The following is a 25,723-nucleotide window of genomic DNA, read 5'->3' as shown; positions in this document are numbered from 1 at the left end:
AGACCTCCATCTCTCTAGATTTTCCTCCACCTGCTCCCTGTTCTCACTACAAATCACAATGTCATCCGCAAACATCATAGTCCACGGAGATTCCAGTCTAACCTCATCTGTCAGCCTGTCCGCCACCAGAGCAAGGAAGAAGGGGCTCAGAGCCGATCCTTGATGCAGACCCACCGCCACCTTGAACTCCTCTGTCACACCTACAGCACACCTCACCGCGGTCTTACAGCTCTCATACATGTCCTGCACCACTCTAACATATTTCTCTGCCACTCCAGAATTCCTCATACAATACCACAGCTCCTCTCTCGGCACCCTGTCATACGCTTTCTCTAAGTCTACGAAGACACAATGCAACTCCCCATGACCTTCTCTGTATTTCTTCATCGGCATCCTCAAAGCAAATACTTCATCTGTTGGACTCTTTCTAGGCATGAAACCATATTGCTCACCTCTGCCCTTAGCCTAGCTTCCACTACTATTTCCCACAACTTCATTGTGTGGCTCATCAACTTTATTCCTCTGTAGTTGCCACAGCTCTGCTCATCTCCCTTGTTCTTAAAAATGGGCACCAGTACACTTCTCCTCCAGTCCTCGGCCCTCCTCTCACTCTCCAAGATCTTGTTAAACAAACTAGTCAGAAACTCTACTGCCACCTCTCCTAGACACTTTCATACCTCCACAGGTATGTCATCAGGACCCGCTGCTTTTCCACTCTTCATCCTCTTCAACGTCCTCCTCACTTCACTCTTACTAATCTTGGCTACTTCCTGCTCCACACCAGTCACCTCTTCTACTCTTTGTTCCCTTTCATTTTCCTCATTGATTAACTCTTAAAAAGCTCTCCTTCCATCTTCCCATCACAATCCTGGCACCTGTCAATTTATTTCCATCCTTATCGTTAATCACCCTAACCTGCTGCACATCCTTCCCATCTCTGTCTCTTAGTCTGGCCAACCTGAACAAATCCACCTCTCTCTCTTTAGTGTCCAACCTAGCATACAAGTCCTCATATGGTCTTTGCCACCTCTACCTTCACCTTACGCTGCATCTCCCTGTACTCTTGTCGACTCTCTTCAGTCCTCGCAGTGTCCCTCTTCTTCTTAGCTAACCTTTTTCTCTGTATACACTCCTGACATTCCTCGTTCTGCCGCCAAATCACCTTGTCCACTTTCCTGTTTCCATATGACACACCGAGTACCCTCGGTGTTCCCTATGAAAGTCCCCCAGTGACTTTCATTTTCAGCTGTACAAGAAATCAAGTTGTTCTGCAGTTTTAGTGTTGGTCCCAGATCTTCTCCAGTGTGGCCATAATCAAATATAGTGTTGCCATGTCTTTTGCTTTGTGCAACAAAAGTCAATCACGAGTTGTTAAAGTTTTCAAAGTTGTTCAATACAAATATGTCTGAAATCATTAGCAACATGCAGATAAAATTAATGTCAGGAGTGGGATTTGAACCCACGCCTCCACTGGAGACCAGAAGTCCCTTTGGGGAAGGAGTTCTTCCTTGAGTCTGGCGCCTTAGACCGCTCGGCCATCCTGACAGCCGTTGGTGGGCGCCGACTCTTTAGGACAGTGGAACTAAGTCATTAGGTTGTTATTCTCTAATTCAATCCACGTACTCAAGGTGTTCTTGAGGAAAGTCTCAATTTGTTGCAATACTCACCTTTGTCTCAGCTGGAAAGGGCCGTCAGTCGGGACTTTGCGCAACTTATGACAGTGTAATGAAGTGAGTGAAGCTCTTGTTTGTGAGTTTAGTGGGTTTCAGTTGGAGTGTTGGTTAGATGATCGATATTGTTTGGCAAAACGTTTGTACGGGTAGCCAAGTCTGGCTGCAGTTGCAGCTGGATTTTCTGAATTGCTACTTTTTCGAAAACCTCAGCATCCATCGTAGGGCTTGCAGCCTTTTGTTACGCTTATGCACAGTTTGAGAAAGCTGATTGGAAACATGGTTACGTGTATAAACGACAACAAAATTGCGGTACTCCGACTGGTATCTAGTCGGGTAAAGTCATTTTCCATATCCCAATTTGTGAAATCAGCTCCCCTGTGAAAGCCGACTGTAATTTGGCTACTTTACTGTGTGTAATTGCAGGAAGTGACTTTCATTTTCAGCTGTACAAGAAATCAAGGTTTTGTGCAGTTTTAGTGTTGGTCCCAGATCTTATCCAGTGTGGCCGTATTAAAAGCACCACGCCCAACGTGGGGCTCGAACCCACGACCCTGAAATTAAAAGTCTCATGCTCTACCGCCTGAGCTAGCCGGGCCTCAAAGAGGACCCTGAAAAGACCCTTTGACCTTCAATGAAGCAACATATTTCCAAGCGTCTTTGAGCAAAGTCCCACTTTGTTTCAGCAATCGCTCTTAGATCAGCTGCAACTATTTAGCCGTTTGTTTTCTGCAACTTCCTCCAGACAGTAAGTCTTAGGCTTGGAGTATATTGCTTTGAACTAAGCGTTTGTCCTCATTCTTGATCCTGTCCATCCTCGTTACTCCCAAAGAGAACCTCAACATCTTAAGCTCTGCTACCTCCAGCTCTGCCTCCTGTGTTTTCTTCAGTGCCGCTGTCTCTAAGCCGAACAACATCGCTGGTCTCACCACCGTCTTGAGACGGTGGCTTCCTTTCATTCTCGCTGACACTCTTTTATCACACAACACACCGTTCCAACCTGATTGCAGTCGCCTCTTCACCTCTTTTCCACACTCTCCGTTGCTCTGAACCGTTGACCCTAAGTACTTAAAGTCCTGCACCTTCTTCACCTCTGCCCCCTGTAACCTCACCGTTCCACCTGGGTCCCTCTCATTGACACACATCTCAGTTTTCCAGAGCAGACCTCCATCTCTCTAGATTTTCCTCCACCTGCTCCCTGTTCTCACTACAAATCACAATGTCATCCGCAAACATCATAGTCCACGGAGATTCCAGTCTAACCTCATCTGTCAGCCTGTCCGCCACCAGAGCAAGGAAGAAGGGGCTCAGAGCCGATCCTTGATGCAGACCCACCGCCACCTTGAACTCCTCTGTCACACCTACAGCACACCTCACCGCGGTCTTACAGCTCTCATACATGTCCTGCACCACTCTAACATATTTCTCTGCCACTCCAGAATTCCTCATACAATACCACAGCTCCTCTCTCGGCACCCTGTCATACGCTTTCTCTAAGTCTACGAAGACACAATGCAACTCCCCATGACCTTCTCTGTATTTCTTCATCGGCATCCTCAAAGCAAATACTTCATCTGTTGGACTCTTTCTAGGCATGAAACCATATTGCTCACCTCTGCCCTTAGCCTAGCTTCCACTACTATTTCCCACAACTTCATTGTGTGGCTCATCAACTTTATTCCTCTGTAGTTGCCACAGCTCTGCTCATCTCCCTTGTTCTTAAAAATGGGCACCAGTACACTTCTCCTCCAGTCCTCGGCCCTCCTCTCACTCTCCAAGATCTTGTTAAACAAACTAGTCAGAAACTCTACTGCCACCTCTCCTAGACACTTTCATACCTCCACAGGTATGTCATCAGGACCCGCTGCTTTTCCACTCTTCATCCTCTTCAACGTCCTCCTCACTTCACTCTTACTAATCTTGGCTACTTCCTGCTCCACACCAGTCACCTCTTCTACTCTTTGTTCCCTTTCATTTTCCTCATTGATTAACTCTTAAAAAGTTCTCCTTCCATCTTCCCATCACAATCCTGGCACCTGTCAATTTATTTCCATCCTTATCGTTAATCACCCTAACCTGCTGCACATCCTTCCCATCTCTGTCTCTTAGTCTGGCCAACCTGAACAAATCCACCTCTCTCTCTTTAGTGTCCAACCTAGCATACAAGTCCTCATATGCTCTTTGCCACCTCTACCTTCACCTTACGCTGCATCTCCCTGTACTCTTGTCGACTCTCTTCAGTCCTCGCAGTGTCCCTCTTCTTCTTAGCTAACCTTTTTCTCTGTATACACTCCTGACATTCCTCGTTCTGCCGCCAAATCACCTTGTCCACTTTCCTGTTTCCAGATGACACACCGAGTACCCTCGGTGTTCCCTATGAAAGTCCCCCAGTGACTTTCATTTTCAGCTGTACAAGAAATCAAGTTGTTCTGCAGTTTTTGTGTTGGTCCCAGATCTTCTCCAGTGTGGCCATAATCAAATATAGTGTTGCCATGTCTTTTGCTTTGTGCAACAAAAGACAATCACGAGTTGTTAAAGTTTTCAAAGTTGTTCAATACAAATATGTCTGAAATCATTAGCAACATGCAGATAAAATTAATGTCAGGAGTGGGATTTGAACCCACGCCTCCACTGGAGACCAGAAGTCCCTTTGGGGAAGGAGTTCTTCCTTGAGTCTGGCGCCTTAGACCGCTCGGCCATCCTGACAGCCGTTGGTGGGCGCCGACTCTTTAGGACAGTGGAACTAAGTCATTAGGTTGTTATTCTCTAATTCAATCCACGTACTCAAGGTGTTCTTGAGGAAAGTCTCAATTTGTTGCAATACTCACCTTTGTCTCAGCTGGAAAGGGCCGTCAGTCGGGACTTTGCGCAACTTATGACAGTGTAATGAAGTGAGTGAAGCTCTTGTTTGTGAGTTTAGTGGGTTTCAGTTGGAGTGTTGGTTAGATGATCAATATTGTTTGGCAAAACGTTTGTACGGGTAGCCAAGTCTGGCTGCAGTTGCAGCTGGATTTTCTGAATTGCTACTTTTTCGAAAACCTCAGCATCCATCGTAGGGCTTGCAGCCTTTTGTTACGCTTATGCACAGTTTGAGAAAGCTGATTGGAAACATGGTTACGTGTATAAACGACAACAAAATTGCGGTACTCCGACTGGTATCTAGTCGGGTAAAGTCATTTTCCATATCCCAATTTGTGAAATCAGCTCCCCTGTGAAAGCCGACTGTAATTTGGCTACTTTACTGTGTGTAATTGCAGGAAGTGACTTTCATTTTCAGCTGTACAAGAAATCAAGGTTTTGTGCAGTTTTAGTGTTGGTCCCAGCTTATCCAGTGTGGCCGTATTAAAAGCACCACGCCCAACGTGGGGCTCGAACCCACGACCCTGAGATTAAAAGTCTCATGCACTACCGCCTGAGCTAGCCGGGCCTCAAAGAGGACCCTGAAAAGACCCTTTGACCTTCAATGAAGCAACATATTTCCAGGCGTCTTTGAGCAAAGTCCCACTTTGTTTCAGCAATCGCTCTTAGATCAGCTGCAACTATTTAGCCGTTTGTTTTCTGCAACTTCCTCCAGACAGTAAGTCTTAGGCTTGGAGTATATTGCTTTGAACTAAGCGTTTGTCCTCATTCTTGATCCTGTCCATCCTCGTTACTCCCAAAGAGAACCTCAACATCTTAAGCTCTGCTACCTCCAGCTCTGCCTCCTGTGTTTTCTTCAGTGCCGCTGTCTCTAAGCCGAACAACATCGCTGGTCTCACCACCGTCTTGAGACGGTGGCTTCCTTTCATTCTCGCTGACACTCTTTTATCACACAACACACCTGACACTTTTGTCCACCCGTTCCAACCTGATTGCAGTCGCCTCTTCACCTCTTTTCCACACTCTCCGTTGCTCTGAACCGTTGACCCTAAGTACTTAAAGTCCTGCACCTTCTTCACCTCTGCCCCCTGTAACCTCACCGTTCCACCTGGGTCCCTCTCATTGACACACATCTCAGTTTTCCAGAGCAGACCTCCATCTCTCTAGATTTTCCTCCACCTGCTCCCTGTTCTCACTACAAATCACAATGTCATCCGCAAACATCATAGTCCACGGAGATTCCAGTCTAACCTCATCTGTCAGCCTGTCCGCCACCAGAGCAAGGAAGAAGGGGCTCAGAGCCGATCCTTGATGCAGACCCACCGCCACCTTGAACTCCTCTGTCACACCTACAGCACACCTCACCGCGGTCTTACAGCTTTCATACATGTCCTCCATCACTCTAACATACTTCTCTGCCACTCCAGAATTCCTCATACAATACCACAGCTCCTCTCTCGGCACCCTGTCATACGCTTTCTCTAAGTCTACGAAGACACAATGCAACTCCCCATGACCTTCTCTGTATTTCTCCATCGGCATCCTCAAAGCAAATAATTCATCTGTTGGACTCTTTCTAGGCATGAAACCATATTGCTCACCTCTGCCCTTAGCCTAGCTTCCACTACTAATTCCCACAACTTCATTGTGTGGCTCATCAACTTTATTCCTCTGTAGTTGCCACAGCTCTGCTCATCTCCCTTGTTCTTAAAAATGGGCACCAGTACACTTCTCCTCCAGTCCTCGGCCCTCCTGTCACTCTCCAAGATCTTGTTAAACAAACTAGTCAGAAAATCCACCTCTCCCTCTTTAGTGTCCAACCTAGCATACAAGTCCTCATATGCTCTTTGCCACCTCTACCTTCACCTTACGCTGCATCTCCCTGTACTCTTGTCGACTCTCTTCAGTCCTCGCAGTGTCCCACTTCTTCTTAGCTAACCTTTTTCTCTGTATACACTCCTGAAGTTCCTCGTTCTGCCGCCAAATCACCTTGTCCACTTTCCTGTTTCCAGATGACACACCGAGTACCCTCGGTGTTCCCTATGAAAGTCCCCCAGTGACTTTCATTTTCAGCTGTACAAGAAATCAAGTTGTTCTGCAGTTTTAGTGTTGGTCCCAGATCTTCTCCAGTGTGGCCATAATCAAAAGAGACCCCGCCCAACGTGGGGCTCGAACCCACGACCCTGAGATTAAGAGTCTTATGCGGTCTTGAGACGGTGGCTTCCTTTCATTCTCGCTGACACTCTTTTATCACACAACACACCTGACACTTTTGTCCACCCGTTCCAACCTGATTGCAGTCGCCTCTTCACCTCTTTTCCACACTCTCCGTTGCTCTGAACCGTTGACCCTAAGTACTTAAAGTCCTGCACCTTCTTCACCTCTGCCCCCTGTAACCTCACCGTTCCACCTGGGTCCCTCTCATTGACACACATCTCAGTTTTCCAGAGCAGACCTCCATCTCTCTAGATTTTCCTCCACCTGCTCCCTGTTCTCACTACAAATCACAATGTCATCCGCAAACATCATAGTCCACGGAGATTCCAGTCTAACCTCATCTGTCAGCCTGTCCGCCACCAGAGCAAGGAAGAAGGGGCTCAGAGCCGATCCTGGATGCAGACCCACCGCCACCTTGAACTCCTCTGTCACACCTACAGCACACCTCACCGCGGTCTTACAGCTTTCATACATGTCCTCCATCACTCTAACATACTTCTCTGCCACTCCAGAATTCCTCATACAATACCACAGCTCCTCTCTCGGCACCCTGTCATACGCTTTCTCTAAGTCTACGAAGACACAATGCAACTCCCCATGACCTTCTCTGTATTTCTCCATCGGCATCCTCAAAGCAAATACTTCATCTGTTGGACTCTTTCTAGGCATGAAACCATATTGCTTACCTCTGCCCTTAGCCTAGCTTCCACTACTATTTCCCACAACTTCATTGTGTGGCTCATCAACTTTATTCCTCTGTAGTTGCCACAGCACAGGACCTCTCCATCTGCGATGCAGATGCAGCCACAGACAGTTTTTGCAATACACTTTCATCATATCTGGATTGTCTCTGTCCTATGTCTTTGAGACCCGCCCGTCTCTCACCTTCTAATCCGTGGCTCACTAATGGGATCCGGGAACAACGCACCACGCTCAGGAGTGCTGAGAGGAAGTGGCGCAAATCCAAGACTCCATCTGCCCTTGCTGAGTATCAGAATCTCCTTGGACCTTTTTCTCACAGTGTCACCAGGGCAAAGGTCAACTACTACCAGGAGAAGCTCAGCAACACCACGGACACCAGAAAGATGTTCTCCACTTTTAAATCACTCATCTACCCACCTTCATCACCGCCATCTACCTCTCTCACTGCTGACAACTTTGCCAACTTTTTTACCAACAAGGTGGAAGCCATCAGCTCACAGTTCTCTCCTCCAGATGATGACATCCATCTAACCTCTTCCAACACTGCATTGCTCTCATCATTTGCAATTCTGACTGAGGATGACGTATCCACCCTCCTCCTCTCTAATCATCCGACTACCTGCACTCTGGATCCAATCCCTTCCACTCTTCTTCAAGCAGTTGCACCTGCACTCATGCCAGCTATTACACAAGTCATCAACACATCTCTCAAAACAGGGACTTTTCCAACCTCTTTCAAGCAGGCCTTAATTACCCCACTGCTCAAGAAGCCTTCTCTTGATCCCTCTGTAGTGGAGAACTACAGATCTGTCTCCCTCCTTCCTTTTCTGGCCAAGACTATGAAGCGAGCTGTCTTCAACCATCTCTTAGACTTCCTTTCCAAGAATAACCTCCTCGATGCCAACCAGTCTGGCTTCAAGAGGGGTCATTCCACGGAAACGGCACTCCTGACTGTTGTGGAATATCTTCAAGCTGCAAAAGCCACAGGTCAATCATCTGTCTTAATTCTACTTGATCTATCATCAGCCTTTGACACTGTGAACCATCAGATACTCTTGTCCACACTCTCTGATTTGGGCATCTCTGGATCAGCTCTAGACTGGCTTTGTTCTTACCTATCAGGACGAAGCTTCAAGGTATCCTGGAGGGGGCATCTTTCTAACTCTCATAGCCTCTCTACCGGTGTGCCGCAGGGCTCAGTTCTTGGTCCTCTCCTCTTTTCTATCTATACTTCATCCCTAGGTGCCATCATTCACTCACATGGTCTTTCCTATCACTGCTACGCTGATGACACACAGCTCTTCCTGTCCTTTTCACCGGACGACTCCACTGTCTCTTCGCGTATTTCTGCCTGTCTCTCAGACATCTCAGCCTGGATAAGTGAGAGACACCTTCAACTCAACCTCTCTAAGACCGAAGTCCTTGTCTTTCCAGCCAGACCTTTGATGCAACACATCATCAGCATCAACATTAGATCTACAGTGATTGTCCCCACTAATTCGGCCAAAAATCTGGGGGTCATCATCGACGACCAACTGAGCTTTAAGGACCACATCTCCTCAGTCTCTAGGGCTTGCAGATTTGCTCTTTACAACATCAGGAAGATCAGACCCTACATCACGGAATATACAACCCAACTCATTGTACAGGCGCTTGTCACATCTCGTCTTGATTACTGCAACGCTTTGTTGATGGGGTTACCGATATCCACAATCAAACCCTTGCAGATGATCCAAAATGCGGCAGCTCACCTAGTTTTTAATCTGCCAAAAAAGACCCATGTCACACCACTTTTTAGATCTCTACACTGGCTTCCTGTTGCTGCTCGCATCAGGTTCAAAGCTCTGTCTCTTGCTTAGCTTACAGAGTTGTTAACTCGACAGCTCCTGCTTACCGCAACTCACTCATTCAAGTCTACAACCCTTCTCGCCCACTGCGGTCTGCCAACGAACGACGTCTGGTGGTCCCAGCACCGCATAGAAGACGCCAAGCAAAACTTTTCAGCGCAATGATCCCACGATGGTGGAACGAGCTACCAAACGCTGCACGCTCAGCTGACTCTCTCCCAATATTCAAACTGCTGAAAACAGAACTCTTCCGCATCTTCCCATGCACTTAAATCTTTAATGTAAAAAAAAAACCAAACAAAAAAAACAAACAAACAAAAAAAAACCTTTCTGCTCTCTTGCACTTGTATCTCGTGAGCTGTGAACACTTTTCTGATACGACTTTGCTTTGATGTTTTCTCCTTGACTTTTTGCTTGCCTTGTACCTCACTTGTAAGTCACTTTGGATAAAAGCGTCCGCTAAATGACTAAATGTAAATGTAAATGTAAATGTACTCTTTGTTCCCTTTCATTTTCCTCATTGATTAACTCTTAAAAAGTTCTCCTTCCATCTTCCCATCACAATCCTGGCACCTGTCAATTTATTTCCATCCTTATCGTTAATCACCCTAACCTGCTGCACATCCTTCCCATCTCTGTCTCTTAGTCTGGCCAACCTGAACAAATCCACCTCTCCCTCTTTAGTGTCCAACCTAGCATACAAGTCCTCATATGCTCTTTGCCACCTCTACCTTCACCTTACGCTGCATCTCCCTGTACTCTTGTCGACTCTCTTCAGTCCTCGCAGTGTCCCACTTCTTCTTAGCTAACCTTTTTCTCTGTATACACTCCTGATCTTCCTCGTTCTGCCGCCAAAATCACCTTGTCCACTTTCTTGTTTCCAGATGACACACCGAGTACCCTCGGTGTTCCCTATGAAAGTCCCCCAGTGACTTTCATTTTCAGCTGTACAAGAAATCAAGTTGTTCTGCAGTTTTAGTGTTGGTCCCAGATCTTCTCCAGTGTGGCCATAATCAAAAGAGACCCCGCCCAACGTGGGGCTCGAACCCACGACCCTGAAATTAAAAGTCTCGTGTTCTACCGACTGAGCTAGCTGGGCTGCTAAAAGGACACCTGAAAAGACATTTTTCCAGGCGCGTTTAAGCAAAGTCCCACTCTGTTTCAGCAATCACTTTTAGATCAGCTGCAACTATTTAGCCGTTTGTCTTCTGCATCTTCCTCCAGACAGTAAGTCTTAGGCTTGGAATAAGTTGCTTCGAACTAATCGTTTGCATGCACATCATGGCCACCTCACTTGACATGAGTTGATGTGGAGGGTCAGTTGTGCGCGTGGTCAGAAATTACTGCCAGGAGTGCCCGAGGTGCATTCTCGTAAGAATGTTGCGGCAGCATTATCTCAGCAGCACACTGGTATATGGTAGAGAAGGATTATGCAATAGTGTTGCCATGTCTTTTGCTTTGTGCAACAAAAGACAATCACGACTTGTTAAAGTTTTCAAAGTTGTTCAATACAAATATGTCTAAATCATTAGCAACATGCAGAGAAAAGTAATGTCAGGAGTGGGATTTGAACCCACGCCTCCATTGGAGATCAGAAGTCCCTTTGGGGAAGGAGTTCTTCCTTGAGTCTGGCGCCTTAGACCGCTCGGCCATCCTGACAGCCATTGGTGGGCGCCGACTCTTTAGGACATTCGAACTAACTCTTTAGTTTGTTACTCTCCTGTGACGGCACTGGGAGAAAGAAAGCAAAAAGGGAGACACACATAGGTGATACACAAAATTGCTTTTTAAGATTTTAAGCTACAAATCAAAAGAAATATCATTACTAAATGTCACGTTATGTTTCCAGTGGGGCATTCACATTCACAGTAAAATGTATATATTTATTAATATATTCTGTCAGTGTATTAATTCATGACAGTTTAAATAATCAATATAAAGATGGGCAGAAGTTCACCTTTGACAATTTCTGTATAAAAATTGGAAAACAATTTCAGAAAATGTTCCTCAACCTAAAATTGTTAAGACTTTGAAGATCCCACCATCTATAGTATATAATATGATCAAAAGGTTTAGAGAATCAGGAAGAATCTCTGTGCACAAAAACAAAGGCCAAATGTTAAAATGGACGCGTGTGATCTTTGGGCCCTCAGGTGCCATTGCATTAAAATCAGGCAAGATTCTCTACTGGACATCACTGCATGGATTTAGGAATACTTCCAGAAATCACTGTCTGGGAACACAGTTCACTGTGCAATCCACAAATGTGAGTTAAAGCTCTATCATGCAAAGAAGAAGCCACATGTGAAAATGACCCAGAAACTCTGCCGTGTTCTTGGTGCCAACCCAATTTGAAATCGTCTGAGGCAAAATGAAAAACTGTTCTGTGGTCAGATGAATCAAAATTTTAAATTGTTTTTGTAAAACATTAACACCATGTCCTCCGAACTAAAGAGAAAAGGGACCATCCAGGTTATTATCAGCAAACAGTTCAAAAGCCTGCATCCCTCATGGTATGGGGGTGAATTATTGTATATGGCGTGTGTCGTTTACACGTCTGGAAACGCACAATCAATTCTGAAAAGTACATAAAAATGTTTGGTAGAACATATGCACCCATCCAGACAACGCTTCTTTCAGGGAAGGCCTTCCATATTTCATCAAGACAATGCTAAACCACAAACTGTATCCATCATAACACAGGAGTTCAGGGTGTGAACTGAACTGCCTGCAGTCCAGACCTTTCACCAGAAGAAAACATTTGGCGCAAAAAAATCCAGCAACAAAGGTCCAGGACTGTTGAGTAGCTAGAATCCTGCATCAGACAGGAATGGGACATTTCTCTCCTAAACTCCAGCAACTGGTCTCTATTCCCAAATGTTTACAGAGAGTTGACAAAGGAAGAGTAGATGCTTCACAAGGCTAAACATTATCATCTTCCAACTTTGTGAAGCTGCCACCTAATTCAAAATGAGCTGATCATTTTTATAAAATGTTCAATTTTCTCAGTTTCAACATCTGATATGTTGTTTATGTTCTATTGTGAATAGCACATGGGCTGATGAGATTTGCAAATTATTGTATTGTTTTTTGGAATTGAGGTTGTATATTTTCTTAGTATTGTGATTTAATTTGAAATGGTAGACTCCATTTTCTTCATTTCCATTGACTAAAAGGATTTAAACATACGCCAATCAAAACACATGCAGGTAACTCATTCTGTTTGGTGTGTGGTCATTTGAGGAGACTGTGGCGCAGGAGGTAGAGTGGTTGTCCACCAACCCCAGTTTTTTGTTTGATCACCGGCTCCTCCAGTCACATGTTGAAGTGTCCTTGAACAAGACACTGAACTTCAACTTAATATCTCCGGTTAAGTGTTGGCCAGTTGCATAGTTATTAAACTGCCAGTTTACTCCAGGAGATCAGGATGGTATGAAAACACTAAAATATTGATGACGCAGTTATGCCAGTGTAATAAAGGTCTTTATTTATAAATTAAAATTATACTCATGCAACTCATGCAGCCTTTTAGCCCAAAGTAATCGCATCTTCTTCATGTACTGACATATGGCAGTACATATTTTATATATATTATATTTTATATACTTTTTATATTTTAAAAGTACACTTCCACATTCCCTCCCTCCCCCCCCCCAAAAAAACAACAACAAACAAACAAAAAAAACCCTTAACAATTCTGGACAACTGGGTTTAAAAATAATCTACTCATCTGACCATGGTTTGTCCTGAAGAAGATGTAACAAGAAACAGACCATCTGCAAGTTAAAAGTTTCGACTTTTATTTATTTCTTTTTTATTTTTTACATTGAATGCTTTTATTTTCACAATGCAAGATTCTGGTCCAAACACTTAAGCTTCAACATGCATACATTCTGCTTTACATCAAATTTCCTTTTCATTTTCAGTGCAGCAGGAAGCTTCTGTTTGATTAGTTGCAAAGGTATGAAACCAGCTGACCAGCCATATGCTGGGATCCACAGAAATGATTTAATGACAATGAAATGATTTAATTTAATGTGTATATCATTGCTTTACTGTCTCTGTTATGTCTCTAAATTTATCAGCAGTCTGCTATATTTAAACACATCTTCACAGAACAGAGTGGAGCACTCACTTTAAAAAAAGGGTGGTGTGTAATGTAGATTAGGGCCAGCTGGGTGGATCAACAGCTGAGGAAGAGCTTAGTGATGTGAAGAACTTCTTCCCTGGTTGACTGAGGACAGAAAAGTACAAATATTACAACACAGGTTTAACTCTAAAGATTAAACCTATTTCTGTTCTGCAGAGGAGAAGGTGTGAGCTCGGCATTACTGAGGGTTAAAAGCATCTCTGCTCCCCTAATTGTAAAAGCTGGTCTGCATAATTGTCTGAGTGTTGGACTCAGGTCTGTTGTGATCTTACATGTTGGTCCTGATTTTATGGGATCCTCTCCCTGTTTTGTAGTAACTGTTCAGCTCAGGAGACGTCAAAGGCAGAAAAAAACCTGCAGAAAAATAAAGCAGTTTCATTTAGGCTATTGAAACCACAGCGAGGTTAGAAACCTGTAAAACAACCCAGTAAAAGCAGGATGACAAAACCAACAGTTACCATCTGAGTCAAGAAACAGCACTACTATACTATACTACTATTTCCCTATGAGATCTGAAAACTCACCTTGTCCCGAGTCCTGTTTATCGGCCTTACCGGTGGAGGGCGAGACCTGATCCGTGGTGTCTGCTAGGACTCCTCTCCAGTATTCTTCAGGGAGGGACAACAGCCGGTAAATCACCTGAAACAAATCCAACAGGTTTAACAAGAAACTGATCATCATGTGTCCACCAATCAAACAGAGGGACAGCCAGTCCTTGAGTGCTTAAAGTGACCTTTGGCTGAGTGTTGATGTCTTTCAAAATGGTTCTTGGAGACGGCTCAGACATGCCATGACCCACAACTGTTGGTCCGAACACTCGGGCCAAATTATTCTGGTCCATCTGACAGTGGGGACTCCTCCTCACCCTGATGCATGAAGAAATGGTGAAAGTAAACCATCTGCCAGTGTCAGGACATAATGTTGACCATATACACTGATCAGTGACTAACACTAGTGGTCTTAATGTCATGGAGGACCAGGGTCAGCATAGTCACTCTGAGCAGTCTGCAGCTATACAACCCTATACACAGCAAAACATAACACGTCAAATTGTAAAAGTACTAAGCAGATTTACATTTTGCTTAGTAAAATGTAGTTAAAAAATAAGAGAACAATGTATTTAAACAATACTCATTTTTGTAAAACATTTTCAGTAATGAATACAAAATAAGGGTCAAAAGTCAAGGTTGGTAAAAGTGGAGCTGATTTTAACATTTTCATTTTTTTTTTTTTTTAACCATCTATCAATGGTTAACCCATAATGATACATCAGGATTTATTGGTTGAGAGTATTTGAATAAAAAAAAGATCATTTTAAAAGCAGCAGATGGTATTAATGTTGTGGCTGATCACTGTGTGACAAATCAGAGGGTGAGCAGTCGGCCATGTTTAACCCACAAATAAACATCTCTTACTTGTGTAAATGCAGCAGAAGAAAAGCCAGAGTGTCTCTGTTAGCCTTTGGCAACTCTGCTATAGCTTTATACATGACGTCTTCATCAGCTTGCTCTGAGACACACAGGGACAGTGAGGACAAGGGGTTAGCTGCACAGTTTGACTTTCAAATGTTTGAACAATGAATTAAAAATAGTTTGTTTGTTTTCTTATTTATTTTTCAATTTATCCAGGTTTTCAATTCCCTTGATTAATATCAACATATTCATTGGGCTGTACATTGCAGGATACTAATACTGTATTACACTTAAGCACACTTATGGTACTTCACTAGCATTTTTAGATTTGTACCAGCAGCCTCCATGAAGGTTCGGTGCAGTGCGAAGGTGATGAGAGGCTCTTTCAGTTTTCTCAAGAAGTCTTTGAGAAGGCCACACACCACATGGATGTCCTGGACTTTATTGAGTGTGAGAGGAGTTCTCCCCTGAAGGAACTGATCCCTGAGCCCTTTCACCAGACGCTCTCCTCCAGGAACTCTGTAGAGTCCTTTCTGCAGACAAACAATCAGGACATTAGTAGGTTGATCTCAGACTGAATCCATTTCTTCATTTAATGTCCAAACTACTCATGCAGATGTTGATTAGCTGCAGGAACCACATTAACCTATGCAGACGTGCAAAGCAAACTTGCTGTTGACTTTGAATCAGGGGGTTAGGGAAAACTCACTACGTCCCGTTTCTGTCACGAATGAAACTGCACCAAAAGCAAAGCCAACTGACCTTCTTGTTGATGATGCTCCAGCTTCTGTTCAGTCTACAGCCAACATTAGTAGCTAGCTATAGTCGATTTTTCTCATCTGCAGGAGCCAATTTAGCTCATACCTGTTTACTGGTTACTAATTGTTTTCTTACTGTGGACAACAAACTTGACTGACTCTACCACAATGAGCATACGGAGACCATCTCCTCTAAAGTGGTATGAATTTTTTGGATCTACCAAAAGAATCGTACCATCTGCAGTGTCAGAAAACAACCCTAAAGCCTTTGAGGACCAGCTCACCTCCTGCAGCCCCCTCCTCTCAATCTCTGTCACACACTGTCGGACTAGATGAGGAACTCTGGGATAAGTAACTGGAGTAAAAGCTTCCAATGAGTCCTGAAGAGAAAAACAGATTAGAAATTAAGTGTATGTGAACTTCCTGGATGGGGTGACCCAGCAGACTTGGCAATAATCTAAGATAGTGACAGCACAGAGAATGTTTTAGGTTACAATAGAGATGGACCACATTGCCTTAAAAAAGGTTGATAACACAACCAAAAAGGTAGTAAAAACAGGCAACCACCAAATAAGAGTCTTTTCTGCTCTGAGCTGATCTTTGACTGGAGGTGTCCTTAAACAACATGGAGTGTTGAGTGAGCAGAAAAAGGTGAGCAAAATGCTTGTAGCACTGAAAACGCTTCCGAAGCCCCCCACAGGCTGTTTAAACTGTCTGATTAAGGCCTCAAAGAGAAGAGGTCTGAGGTTGAGGTGGGGACACCATTTGGACATTAGTCATGAATTTGATTTTAATCCAGATTAATCTAGAGTTCCACTTCGAAATATACACCAGTGACTAGTGACCTTAGCTGGACTTTTACCCGGGATGACTTTTTCTCCCTCCTCCTGCCAATCACGAAAATTTATAATGAGTGTGTAGCAAATCAAAGGCAAGCTGGGATGAAAAGGTGCAACTTCTCAGTCCCTGGGGAGACATACAGACAGGTATTTAAATTTCCGCTGCCTAAACAGGCTATACCCTTCTGCATATATTTTCGGAAGTATTTTCGATTAAAGTGTCAGAAGTGCCACAATAAAGCAGACCAGTGGTTGACATCTATCCATCATCTGTAAGCACTTATGCTGTTTACCACCAACACTCACATTCACAGTTACGGCAATTTTAAGTGATCAATTAACCTAACATGCATGTCTTTGGACATGCTTTGTACCTGGAGAAAATCCTTGCAAGTAGCAGGAAGGCTATAGCCAGCCATATGTTCAAACCTTCTAGATGTTAGGCAGTAGTGCTAACCACTCCACCATCATTGTCCCCATGGTTAACATCATCCTGTTAAAATAGTTCTCACCACAAATGTAAGAAAAAAAAAAGAACATTTAAGGGAATGTCTCAAGGTATAAACAAAATGCCAATAAGCCAACTAGTAATTTAAAACAGACTTTTCCTCAGATGTGAGAAGTAATGATAAAGCACCACAGCTCCACTAAACTTGATGTATCTCAACCCCAACAAACTTAAATCCATGCCGTTCAAAATCCATTTAAAATCAAAAACACCACATCCATTCAGGATATTAGCATTTTTACCAGATGGATGAGAAATGCTGTGACTGCTTTGAGCAGTGTGAATCATTTTCTTCACGTTAAATTTCCCTTTTTACATTCAGACTTTCACAGCGCTGACTCCATTTAATTTAGATATAACATTACTTCCTTTATGCATTTTCTACATTATTTAAAGGTGCCCTTATTGGCTTTGATACTGTGTTACTACTTTAAGCTGTAAAACAATGTTTGTGAATGAAGTTTTTTTTTTATTTGTAAATCCCATATTGAAATATGAGGTGTAAAAGTCAGACTTATACAGACGTTATTAACGTGTACACATTTAATCAACATTTTCCTTTCAATCTCTGGCTTTAGGACCTGTGAGTCATAAGTGACTAATAATGCTTCACTGTAAAACTGTAGTGTTTCTGCCTTGAACAATTACATTTCTGATACAAATAAAAATGAATTAAATCGGTTATTTCTTTGCCCTTTGTAAAACTACTACATTTATCTATCACTATTTTGCCATCTGAAGTGCTTTTGAACTTTGCCTCTGATTCCTTAACACACTGTGCAAGATGCTATTATTAGACTATGATTAGTCTATTATTGTTTATGACTCAAACCAAAGTCTAAAATTTTACCTTAACCAAGAACTTTGTAGTCAAGATTAGCAGCAAAACAATTATTTAGTCCCTGTTTTGGGTCTGAGTACTGAGCCTAATATTGCCACCATCTGAGTTCAGAGCCACTACAGAAATTCTGACTTTCACACTTCAGTCTGCATCCAGTGAGCCTCCCTGTTCAAAGGTCCAATCCTGACAAAATATGAAGTCAACTATTTACAGGCAAGAAGGCGTGCAGCTAGTATAAAACTCTCCTCTGACCTTGGATTTGATTCCCTGGATTTTACAGTGGGTGAGTTTTATGTTTTATTTGTCTTCATGTTTATAAATTTCCTAGATTATTTTATAAAGTTATGATGATTCTGAATAAAGTTCTGCAGCCACTGGTTTCTAATGGATTTATTCAGGATGGACATCAGAGACCCTTAGTCCACCCCCACCCATCATCTAAATGTTGTGTTGAGTGAGTTTAAATGAGTTTAAACCTGAACAACCATCGGAGTTGAACTTCCTGCCGTGGCCACAAAGCAGCCCTCTGTCACTTTCTGTTGACACTCAGGATGAGCGACTGCTCGACAGTTTCTGCACTTCACAACCATTCTTCCAAATCGGATCCTCTTCCCACAGGGTGAGCACTTCTCAGGCATAATCACCTGTGGGGGGGATAAATACATAGTGACACCAACAGAACAGATATTACAGATTTGTCTTTGACCCTAACATAAGCCAGTTCGTACCGTTTTAGTAACAAAATCATGTTTCAGAGTTTTCTCAGCTCTGCCGGGGGAAGCATCTATGACTGCAACACTCTTCTCCAACTGCAACTCCACCACTGATTCATCACAGGGAGACCACACAGAGGTTTCATCTGCGGAACCGAAACACTCAGGATCCTACTGTAATTTAAAAGGCACCTCACCTCTGTTACTCTAACACAGGTAATTAAATGCTCTTCCACAGAAAACACTCTTAGCTGATTTTTTTCAGGCTCTGAAACAAACTGTTTACATCCACTAACTTACCCATCTACTTCCTGCCAATTTTACAACATATGTGGTTCTCTTTGTGCAACACTGCCCCCTATAGTTCAGTGGAATGTCAAACCAGTAGTTTGAATGTGTACAGTGTTACATGTTAACTCGCTTTTCTAATCAGGAGTGTTTATTACATAGAATTTCTGCTGTACCGAGCGCTGATCATGGAACAGTTGATTCGATAGAAATAATCCAACTGGTACAAACCCACCTGCTTGTCTCTCCTCTACTGACACTAGACACTCCTGAGCCATGGTCTGGACTGGGTTTTCATGGGTCTCGTGTGTGATTCCCACCACCATGTGGATCTGTCCTCCAGTTTCAGGGGTCATTACTGATGCCTTTACTATAGTCTCCACCTCCTGAGTCAAAAACTTAAATTTAGCTTATTGAAACAAAGATGACCTGGTTAAGGTTCAGTTTTTTGTGATGCTGAACAAATCTTCATTGTAATTATAATTATTCCAGTTATTTTATTGTTTATTTCATCCTAGCGAGTGACAGTGGCTGCATGGCAGCTCTGCTGTCATTGCTATGTGAGTGTTTGAGTTTGGTTGACTAAAGTCTTCTTTATCCCTTTGTTCACCTTGTCCACAGGTTTTCTCTCCAGCAGCTCTGCTGAACCGTTACCACCTCGCCTTCGTTTCATAACTGGAGCACAGACAGCAGCCGGTCCCATCGACGAGCGCTGCACAGAACCAACAGAACATGTGTTTCTAACGGCACGTACAAAATTACCATAATCTTTATGATAATGGAATTTATAAAGGACAGCCATATTAGTCAACCATTTTCAATAAAGCTGTTAAAAACAAAAAAAAACCAAACCAACTATACTTTTGTCCACAACACATCTTGTGTGCTTTTATATCCACTAATGATACTACCAAATAGAATAACTGAGGTTTTTCTGACTGTGATAAGTCCAGGAATTTCCTTAAGAACAATTTTGTTGAATGAATCATAGGTGGGTCTTTTAAGCACAGATGGACATGACCACCAAAACAAAAAACTGATGCTTTGTTTTTACCCTCCTCTCTCGGGGCCTGGATCTCAAAGGTTTGATCACAGTTGTATCTAGATCCTGAAACAAAATGAAAACAAACAAAATCAACACATCACATTAAGCAACTCTGACTAACGTTTTTTGTTTTGTTTAAAAGAAATGAATGAAAAACAGGTTCTTGTATTCGGCTTAATGATATTGTATAAAACCTTTTTATGTTTTATAAACATAACATTGAGCTTTTCTTGCTATAAAAGGTGTTATTCTGTAAACAAACTTAATCTTAAGCAAGTGACAGTTGTCTACAAGATCATTTTGGATAAAATCTAATGGAATCAGTGACCAGTGGAAAAGACTTGGGCATTAAAAGCAGAAGACTTTGATTTTGCGCAGTCTGTGTCCGATTCACAACACCTGTTCAGGTCAATACTCGTACCACGTCATCATCTGTTCGATCGTAGCTGATGTCCGAATGAGACAGGAAAGATGACTCATCAATCACAGACAACCTGGATTGTCAAAAACAGGTTTAATCACAGATTTGTCCTGAAAATCAACTCATTTCTTCCAGCCTCTGCGCTGTAATTCTTCATAATAAGTGTTGAAAGCACCAACAGTCCAGAGGACAGAGTTAGTGGATTTTTTCTGTATGCAATTTACATTGTGAAAAGGGAGCAAAAAGCGAAGTGACAGTATTTTGCAGAACTACCTGATAGACTGATCTCTTACCGCCTGCTGCTCTTGTGCAGAGTCACATTTCCACCTTTATGATCAAATGCAGCTAAAAGTGTTTTTTGTTCGTCATTCAGACAGGCGCTGGACTTACTATCATGGACCAGGATGTCACACATGAGCTGCATCTGTCGCTCCTGTAACCAGAGACAGGAAATAACTCTGCTGAAATCCTGATACACCAACATTAGCTGGCTGCAGAGGTCATCACAGTGAAAATGGTAAATGTTCTGCACTTATATAGCGCTTTTCTACCTATTGGCACTCAAAGCACTTTACACTGATCTTATTCACCCATTCACACTCACACACCGATGGGGGAGCTGCTATGCAGCTGGCCAACACTCACCGGGAGCAACTAAGTTGGGCTCAGTGTCTTGCTCAAGGACACTTCGACATGTGACCAGAGGAGCTGGGGATTGAACCAACAACTGTGAGATTGGTGGACAACCGCTATACCTTCCAAATGCTGATGATTGATCTTAAAATGTTTGCTTTTAGAGAGGGGCTACAGGAACATTATGGACTCCTCCTTCTTGGCCTGTTATCCGTTTGTTCTGAGAAGGTCCTCTTAAATTAGATGAGAATTTACAATAAAAAAAAAAACAAACATTAAGGTTCAAAACTGGCTAATACATTTTCATATGGCAGAAACTATTTTGTTTCTCGATCACACCTCACAGTGGTTTATCTTCTTTTCCTTTTGGCTGTTTCCTTTCAGGAGTCGCCACAGCGAATCATGTAAATGTTCTGCACTTATATAGCGCTTTTCTACCTATTGGCACTCAAAGCGCTTTTCACTGCTTCTTATTCATCCATTCACACTCGCAATCAAACACACACACACACACACACTCACACGATGTTTTTCACGATGGGGGAGCTGCTATGCAGCTGGCCAACACTCACCGGGAGCAACTAAGTTGGGGTTCAGTGTCTTGCTCAAGGACACTTCGACATGTGACCAGAGGAGCCGGGGATTGAACCAACAACTGTGAGATTGGTGGACAACCGCTCTACCTTCTTGCGCCACAGTCGCCCCATTGTGCCTCCGTCTAACCCTGTCCTCTGCATCCTCTTCACTCACACCAACTAACTTCATGTCCTCTCTTCATGTCTTCCTCTAGACCTCCTGCCTGGCAGCTCCAACCTCAGGATCCTTCTACCGATATATTCACAGTTTCTCCTCTGAACATGTCCAAACCACCTCAATCTGTCCTCTCTGACTATCTCCAAAACATCTAACATGAACTGTCCCTCTAATGTCCTCATTCCTGATCCTGTCCATCCTCGTCACTCCCAAAGAGAACCTCAACATCTTAAGCTCTGCTACCTCCAGCTCTGCCTCCTGTCTTCTCGGGAAAGTGTCATTTACACAGGAAAGCTGGTTTCTGAAATTGGGGTAGGGGATTAGGAAAATATGGTTTCCCCGGGTCGATTTCTGTTGGAGTATGCAGATTACTCTGCCATGTATATACGTAACTAGGTTACTAATAGTCTTTCTCCAAATGTGCAGACAGGCTGCAGACAGTATCTGCAGACAGTATCTGCATGCAGCTGAGTAAAAGAATAAATGAAAGAGATAGTTTACGCAGGGGCGGCTGTAGCTCAGTTGGTAAAGGCAGCCGTCCATGGTTCGATCCTCAGTCCCAGCTCTATGTCGTAGTGTCTCTGGGCAGAAATTGAACCCCTAACAGCTCATTCCCCTCCCCAGCTGTGCAGTGCCGGTCCAAGCCCGGTAGAAATTGGGAAAGGGTTGTGTCAGGGAGGGCATCCGGCATAAAAAAAACAAAAACAAACGAAAACACTGTGCCAAATCAACAATGATCCGCTGTGGCGAACCTGAACTCACGGATTAAAAAAACAAAAAAGAAATAGTTAACAAGTGGGACGATGACACCTCATTTTCACAAAGTTCTCCTAGGGTCAGACAGACAATTTAATTAACACAAATTGCCTTGGAGAAGTCTAAAAAAAGTCCCTTCCCCCATGGATTTAAATAATTCAGAATCACATGTTGTGAATCAGCTGTATGTGACTTTTGTTTCACTCTTCCTGCACTGTTACTTTGCTGTGACACAAACACAGATGCAGAGAGAGAGAGAAGTTAGAGGCAGCAGTTTCTGTCACTATACTGTTCAAATCTGTTTACCACATTTCCAAAAAAGGTCAGAGGTGGGGGAGAAATCAGGTTACTCATGCTGGATGTATACAAGGATTTTCAGAAACCATGCATGGAAACACTACTCACTGATTAACTGAGAAAGATAATTTCCCTGAGTACCCCAGTTACTTAAGAGCATTTAAATGCAGTCACTGTGTGTTCAAACCAAACTACACTCCCCCCGCCCACAGGAACCCTCACCAGGTAATGGTAGTCTGCTTCAATCTTGTAGCGTTTCCTCATCTCCACGTCAAGCTGGTTCCGAGTGTGTTTCAGTTTTACTTCAAGAGCAGCATTGGCCACATTCAACTTTACCACCAGCTCTTTGTACTTCTTCAGCTCTAGTTCTGCATTCAGCCATTTCTTCCTCACTGCCTCAAAGTTCTTCACCACATCAATGAACTCTGGAAGAAGAAGAAGAAAATAAAAGAAATCACTGATTTCAAGTCAAGCTCACTCTATTAGTTGGATGCAAGTCAAAATAATTTATACAGGATAAACACCTCCGTCTTTGGTTTGTTTGGTTGTGAGGGAAAAAAGTGGATTTAATATATTGTATCAACCACTTTTTTAAAATCATACATTTACTTTCATCTAGTAAATTAAATGTTCCAGCGCATTAAAAAAACAAAACAAACGTTTGTCCTGATTTCATAGTAGCAAAGATAAAAAGTTAACTCATACAATCCTGCACTGACCACTGTTTACTATAGTTTTTATAATAGAGAACACATTTAATGACTCACTGCGTTCAGCGTTGAGCCTGTCTTCCTCCATGTCAATCCTCTGAAGACAAAGAGCCAGTGCTTCCTCTATGACGTGCTGAGATCCAGCCATTATTTTGTCATTTGATCTAATACACAGTGATTACATAAACACAGGCCTGATCTTTATATTATATATGCATTTCTTTATTTCCCACCAAGATCCACAGTGGCACAATACTCTGCAACTCCACTGTCGAGAACCTTGCTGCACAGAAGACAATATCCTGCTCAAGATACAGCTGTTGTTCCCACGGATCATGCTCACTACAGCTCATTACCAGTTTCACAACTCTTGTCAGTAACTGCTCAACCATGTTTCCCGTGGCAGCCAAGAGTTTACCTGGACAGACCTGCAGAAGGCTCACTACACTGACTGTTCTCTAAACCTAACATAATCTTTAATCACTTTAAGCCAGACCAACAGCAGATAGTCAGATGCCACCCAGTCTTGGTGCAGCATTCGAGCAAAGTACTAATAGTTAATATAAAGGGCTGTGCACTCTGCAACACCTGTCTACAGATTTGGTCCCATGGTTAAATAAAATATTATAGTCAGTAAGACAATTTACAGAGGGTCCCTGATTTAGTGTGATAATCTAGGAGACAGCCTTTTGCTGGACTCTGGAAGGACACGTTACACCAATCAGTTGCCCAGAGCTGCTTTGAGGTTAATCTGTTAAATATCCAATTCCAGACTTATTTCACGTACAATCACATTCTTCTTGTATAAACACACTGAGCAACAATCAATATAAGTTTTACTCTGCTTACTTATAATCCAGATACACCCACACATCAGGGATCATGTGACCACTAAAGGATCACGTGGATCATATAAGCAACCACAGGTGAACACTTTTAAACATTTGACTCCTAGTCATTATTTTAAATAAGCATTAAATGACCAACACCAGTTAAATTAGTAATCTGTATAAATGCAGACTGTGTGTAGATTTTACAGGAATCTGTGTGGTTAAAAATAATTAATAAATTAATGATGCTGTCAGGTTCAGAATTTTAATTATAAGGCAGAAAGTGTCCCCTTGTGACAGACTGAAATTGGCCAATTTATTTATATATAAAAATTAGTAAATCACTCCTATCTCCACCAATATGTAGGGAGAGTTCAGAGAACGGGGTCTGTGTTGTCAGACACAGTTTGGCTCTTGTCACAACTGTGGACACCATCCGTTTAGCCGGTGTAATCCGGACCTAGTCCCACCTGGTTTTACTGAATATTTAATTGATCTTTTAACAACGCGGCACCACGACTCAGTCTCCGGTCGACTAAGACCCCGGTCCCGACACTAAGCGACAACCTTACGTCCACGTTAAGCAGTTTACGGTTTGGGCCAAACAGAGACAGATGGATGGATGAACAATCACTTAAAAGTGAGCGAAACTCGAAACTCACAGCCAGATGAACCTGCAGCCCCGTCTCCTCCTTAGCTGATTCAACTGCCAATTCTCTGACCACGTGATTGCACGTGCTTTTTCTATTAGTGGCGACGTCATCAGCACAGGTGTTTCTCGGCGCTGTTTCGAATGAACAGAGCTATTTGTGTGGAGTGAGGGAAGAAGTCTCCAGGTTCTGCTCTCGGCTGCCGTTTGCATACATATTTACCTGTAAACTTATTTAAGGCTATCTTGCTCCAAAAAATGGACTTGGCAAAAAGTTACATTATAAGCAAGATACAAAAGAATTATATTTGTAAACAACAATAAAACATTCTCAATGGATATAACTAATGTACATAACTAATGTGCCTTCCAGGAAAGAATACAGACGTTGGTTGTAGCTTCATGTAAGGCATCCAGAACCCAACTTCTCTCTGCAATCCAGATAAGTTTGACATATTCATTAACAATATTTATTAAAAAAACATACAAACAAAAAATAACAATGTAGATGAAAATACTATTGTTAAAGACAAAATGTATTCAATTCAACTTTACTTATATAGCACCAAATTACAACAAAGTCATCTCAAGGCACTTTACAGAATAAAGTCAAGACTATAAAGATGTATAGAGAGAACCCGACAATTCCCCATTGAACAAGCCATAGGCAACAGTCGAGAGGAAAAACTCCCTTTAACGGAAGAATCCTCCAGCAGAACCAGGCTCAGGGTGGACGGACATCTGCCTTGATCGGTTGGGGTGAGTGGAAAGTGAAGAGAGAAAAGAACAGAGCAACAAAATGCGTTAGTAGGACCAGTAGCTGCA

General features: G+C 42.9%; 1 protein-coding gene and 6 non-coding genes across 7 annotated transcripts; all 7 read right to left on the bottom strand.

The window, feature by feature from the left end:
• Positions 1 to 1,438: 1,438 nt before the first annotated feature.
• Positions 1,439 to 1,545, bottom strand: trnal-caa (transfer RNA leucine (anticodon CAA)). Its single transcript has 2 exons — positions 1,508 to 1,545; positions 1,439 to 1,483 (listed from the first exon to the last, which is right to left on the bottom strand). It is a non-coding gene; the product is annotated as a tRNA-Leu (tRNA).
• A 650-nt stretch (positions 1,546 to 2,195) lies between these two features.
• trnak-uuu (transfer RNA lysine (anticodon UUU)) lies at positions 2,196 to 2,268 on the bottom strand. The gene has a single exon. It is a non-coding gene; the product is annotated as a tRNA-Lys (tRNA).
• A 2,001-nt stretch (positions 2,269 to 4,269) lies between these two features.
• Positions 4,270 to 4,376, bottom strand: trnal-caa (transfer RNA leucine (anticodon CAA)). Its single transcript has 2 exons — positions 4,339 to 4,376; positions 4,270 to 4,314 (listed from the first exon to the last, which is right to left on the bottom strand). It is a non-coding gene; the product is annotated as a tRNA-Leu (tRNA).
• A 648-nt stretch (positions 4,377 to 5,024) lies between these two features.
• On the bottom strand, positions 5,025 to 5,097 carry trnak-uuu (transfer RNA lysine (anticodon UUU)). The gene has a single exon. It is a non-coding gene; the product is annotated as a tRNA-Lys (tRNA).
• A 5,224-nt stretch (positions 5,098 to 10,321) lies between these two features.
• trnak-uuu (transfer RNA lysine (anticodon UUU)) lies at positions 10,322 to 10,394 on the bottom strand. The gene has a single exon. It is a non-coding gene; the product is annotated as a tRNA-Lys (tRNA).
• A 453-nt stretch (positions 10,395 to 10,847) lies between these two features.
• trnal-caa (transfer RNA leucine (anticodon CAA)) lies at positions 10,848 to 10,954 on the bottom strand. The gene is made up of 2 exons: positions 10,917 to 10,954; positions 10,848 to 10,892 (listed from the first exon to the last, which is right to left on the bottom strand). It is a non-coding gene; the product is annotated as a tRNA-Leu (tRNA).
• A 2,505-nt stretch (positions 10,955 to 13,459) lies between these two features.
• On the bottom strand, positions 13,460 to 23,567 carry si:ch1073-416j23.1 (rac GTPase-activating protein 1). The gene is made up of 16 exons (XM_067513801.1): positions 23,477 to 23,567; positions 22,932 to 23,134; positions 20,564 to 20,703; positions 20,271 to 20,343; positions 19,859 to 19,912; positions 19,415 to 19,516; positions 19,040 to 19,190; positions 18,532 to 18,662; positions 18,280 to 18,447; positions 15,900 to 15,995; positions 15,192 to 15,390; positions 14,861 to 14,954; positions 14,179 to 14,311; positions 13,970 to 14,084; positions 13,718 to 13,799; positions 13,460 to 13,529 (listed from the first exon to the last, which is right to left on the bottom strand). Exons 1-16 carry the CDS (start codon positions 23,565 to 23,567, stop codon positions 13,460 to 13,462), a joined length of 1,902 nt encoding a protein of 633 aa, XP_067369902.1.
• Between the last annotated feature and the right edge of the window lie 2,156 nt (positions 23,568 to 25,723).

Source organism: Channa argus, chromosome 8, assembly GCF_033026475.1.
Source record: "Channa argus isolate prfri chromosome 8, Channa argus male v1.0, whole genome shotgun sequence".
Taxonomy (NCBI): Eukaryota; Metazoa; Chordata; class Actinopteri; order Anabantiformes; family Channidae; genus Channa; species Channa argus.
Note: the sequence above shows the minus strand (reverse complement) of the source record. Positions and strands in the feature narration are given on the sequence as shown.